The following is a 3,919-nucleotide window of genomic DNA, read 5'->3' on the forward strand; positions in this document are numbered from 1 at the left end:
TAATATCTGAATAAAATACACACACACAGACACACATACATACATGCATACATACACACACACACATATATATATATATATATATATATGACAAAATTAGTATGTACAGTTGTGCTATATAGATGTAATAGAATAGAATTTACAAGGAATGGAATAAGATGTAGGGTAGTATTAAATAAATAAAAGTGGTATTGCACATCTTTTTATTGAACAGTAGGGGAGATCATTTAACTGTTCTTGAGGTAGATTGCCTGTGGTAAGAATTTTCTTGTGCTTGGCAGTCCTGGTGTTCGGTGCTCTGTAGCGCCGACCAGATGTTAAAAGTTCACAAAGGAGATGGCTTGAATGTGAGGGATCCAGAGTGATTTTCTGAACCTCACTCAGTACTTTCTCACTCTGGAAATATACAGTTCTTGAAGGGTGAGCAGGGGAGCGCCAATAATCCTTTCAGCCGTCCGAACAGTCCTCTAGTTTTCTAATGTCTGATTTTGTAGCTGAGCCAAACCAGACAGTTACTGTAGTGCACAGGACAGACTCAGTGATGGCTGAGTAGATCTGTGTGAGCAGCTCCTGTGGCAGGTTGAATTTCCTCTGCTAGCAAAGGAAGTACAATCTCTGTTGGGCCTTTTTAACAAAGGAGTCAATGTGATTGTCCCACTTCAGGTCCTGAGACCTTAAAATTGTGGTATTATTAAGCAAGCACATTTCCCCCCCACCATATTTTAATTTTCGTAATGCAAATAAGATTCTATCATTCTTGTGACTGTAATGTGGAAAAAATATTTATTTAATTTTTCAAATACTTTACATCTGTGTACAATTTGTTTAATTGATTTAATATGTAGTCATTATAATTAAGACTAATCATTGTGTAACAGAGTTGTTTTACTGTATAACAGTAAAATAAAATGTATATTACAATAATGAGAATCCTGTTTGAAGATAATGGGAATAGTAAAGATTTGGGTGCATTATGGTAGAGGTCTTCAACCCTGCTCCTGGGGACCCACTGTCCTGCAAAGTTTATTTCCAACCTGCTTTAGGACACCTGCCTGTGTATTTTCACCTGCCTGAGGTGCTTGATTAGCTGCTTCAGGTGTGTTTGGTTTGTAGCTAAACTCTGCAGGACAGTGGGTACCCAGGCAGGAACAGGGTTGAAGACCTCTGAATTATGGTAATGGAAATTGAGGCAAAGTCTTGTAATATCATATAATAATAATATACATTATCGTTCATTATACGTTTGAGGTCGGTAAATCGTTTTTATTATGTTTTTGAAAGAACTCTCTTGCTCTCACAAAGACTGCATTTATCTAAAGAAAAAGTAAAAACAGTAACAGTGTGAAATATTATTACAATTTAAAATAACTTTTATATTTTTCTAAAACAGGTGAAAACGGTTGTGCTGATTTTTGTGGAAATTGCAATGCATTTTTTCAGTTTTTTTTTTTTTTTTGATGAATTTGTTCCTTTTGATGAATAGAAAGCTTAAAAATGCCTTGATTTGAAATAGAAATCTTTTGTAACATTATTAAAGTCTTTACTGTGACTTTTGAACAATTTAATAAATATGCTGGCATAAGTTTGCTTAATAAAAGTATTAATTTCTTTCAGAAAACAATCATACTGACTGCAGGCCTTTGAAAATGTAGTGTATGTAAAATAATAATGCAAACATTATTTAAATTAAAATTTTATTTAAAATAAATATTTAAATGTTCTTAAAAGCAAACATATTTTTTTATGTAAAAAAATAAAAAAATAATATTCATAATAATTTTGGGGTGAAATATGACCCGGATATTTCTTGGCAGGCTTTGTGAGATCCATTTTTTTCATTTGTGTATTATTTGTTTGTTTGTTGGTAGGATAATGAAGAAAAGGCTTTGTGTGTTATCCCGGTCATAACATCTCTTAAAGAGGAGGAGAGACTGATACAAGGCTGCGTAAGGGTGAGACTTTCCTGGAGTGAAAATATTCTGTCTTTTGGGGTTTGGTTTATGTTCACGTAAAAACAAGAAAATCTGCAACTCTGAATGTCTTTTGGCATTATTATTTTTCCACTTATAGCCTGCTGTAAAACTGCTTTACAACCGAGGTAACAACAAATATTCCTATACAAGGTAAATACTATGAGTGCTATAACATTCAACATGATTTACCTTTTTGAGAGATTCAGTTGGCTTCTAGTGTCAATACTTGTTTTCTTTTTGATTGCTATTTTATTTTCCTCAAAAGTAACTCGGATGACAACCTACTCAAGAATATCGAGTTGTTTGAGAAGCTGTCTCTGAGCTACAGCAGTCGTGTGCTCTTCATTAAAGATGTCATTGGAGATGAGATCTGCTGCTGGTCCTTTTATGGACAGAGGCGCAAGCTAGCAGAAGTCTGCTGCACATCCATTGTTTATGCTACTGAGAAGAAGCAGACAAAGGTAAGTCATCTTTGAAAAGGTATTTCTCGAGACATTTTCATAGCCTGTTTAAATGTGACAGAAGAACTCTCGTAATGTGTGCTCAGGTTGAGTTTCCAGAAGCACGGATCTACGAGGAGACGCTAAATGCCCTGCTGTATGAGACTCTCCCAGTCCCAGATAACTCTCTGTTGGAGGCCACCCGCAGACGGAACAATTGTTGCTCACACAGTGAAGAGGAGGAAGCCGTGGAGCTGAGGGAGCGTGTGCGGCGCATCCACATTAAAAGATACAGCACTTATGACGACAGACCACTTGGACATTAGCCTAACTGTGAATTGAGGCTTCCAAGACATTTTATATATATATATCCTTCCAACTAGTGCCTCTGTTTTCACATTGTCTGTGGAGAACACTAAACTACCAGCACCATTTAACCACTTTGTAGTTCGCTGCCTGAACAGATTGCTACTTTGTCATTGTTTTTTGTAGGTGGCTTGACAATCGATGTTTTGGATGAAATGCGGCTTGAACATTAATGTGAACATAACACAAAAAGCTGATCATGAATTAGCGTCAGTTCCTGTATTTTAATTTATTTACCTCATTTTTATTTTTTAGAAAACAGTTTTTAAATAGTAGTTACTAACCTAATCATAGAATGTTTTGATAACACCTTGCCAAGATGAATTTGCCAAATACATCACTGTTTCTGCTAACCGTACAGGATCATATACTCTGTTACAAACCTGCCTTATGCCTACATTAATCTTCTGATACTGTGATTTGATAAAAAAAAAAAAAAAAGAAAGAAGAAGAAATCATGTATATGGACCTGGGGTTTTATATTTGTGAAAATCAGGTTGTAGTGTTTGATTTTTGTCTAGTAAGATGAAAAGAAATGTTTTAATGCAGTGCTTAATGAATGAATGAATGAATGTGACCTAAAACTTTCCTGCTCCAGTTATTTAACACTCAAAATATTTTCTTTATCTTAAACAGTAGTTCACCAAAAAATGAAAAATCTTTGCGGATCTTTTTAAGAATAATTCAAATTGGTCCGTAAGCTCCAAAACAACAGTGGGCCCCTTTGACTGTCAATGTATGGACAAAAAAAGAGAGATTTTTCTTCTTTTCTGTGTTTTTTAGTTCTATCTCTAGTAATTTTAACAGTATGTATTTAAGTAGTGTTCCACCCAAAAATTTAAATTGGCTGAAGATTTTCTCACCCTCAGGCCATCCAAAATGTAGATGACATTTTTAATTGCCAAACATTGCTTCCTTAAATTGGCTGAAGATTTTCTCACCCTCAGGCCATCCAAAATGTAGATGACTTTGTGAAATTTATCGTTACATCACTTGTTCACCGATGGATCCTCTGCAGTGAATGGGTGCCGTCAGAATGAGAGTCCAAACAGCTGATAAAAACATCACAATAATCCACACGACTCCCATACATCTGTGTTTTGTGAAGTGAAAGGCTGCTTGTTTGTGTGTTTAAATATT

General features: G+C 35.2%; 1 protein-coding gene across 1 annotated transcript in view; it reads left to right on the forward strand.

Annotated features, from left to right (window-relative positions):
• LOC107728221 (BTB/POZ domain-containing adapter for CUL3-mediated RhoA degradation protein 2-like) overlaps positions 1–3,220 on the forward strand; it is a 4,416-nt gene extending 1,196 nt beyond the window's left edge. The window contains exons 4-7 of the mRNA XM_016538320.1: positions 1,869–1,952; positions 2,071–2,123; positions 2,239–2,434; positions 2,521–3,220. Coding sequence (XP_016393806.1) covers positions 1,869–1,952; positions 2,071–2,123; positions 2,239–2,434; positions 2,521–2,739 — 552 coding nt within the window. The 3' untranslated portion in view covers positions 2,740–3,220. The remainder of the gene's footprint in view (positions 1–1,868; positions 1,953–2,070; positions 2,124–2,238; positions 2,435–2,520) is intronic.
• Positions 3,221–3,919: the final 699 nt, after the last annotated feature.

This window comes from Sinocyclocheilus rhinocerous, unplaced genomic scaffold, assembly GCF_001515625.1.
Source record: "Sinocyclocheilus rhinocerous isolate Xijiao unplaced genomic scaffold, SAMN03320098_v1.1 scaffold2895, whole genome shotgun sequence".
Classification (NCBI taxonomy): Eukaryota; Metazoa; Chordata; class Actinopteri; order Cypriniformes; family Cyprinidae; genus Sinocyclocheilus; species Sinocyclocheilus rhinocerous.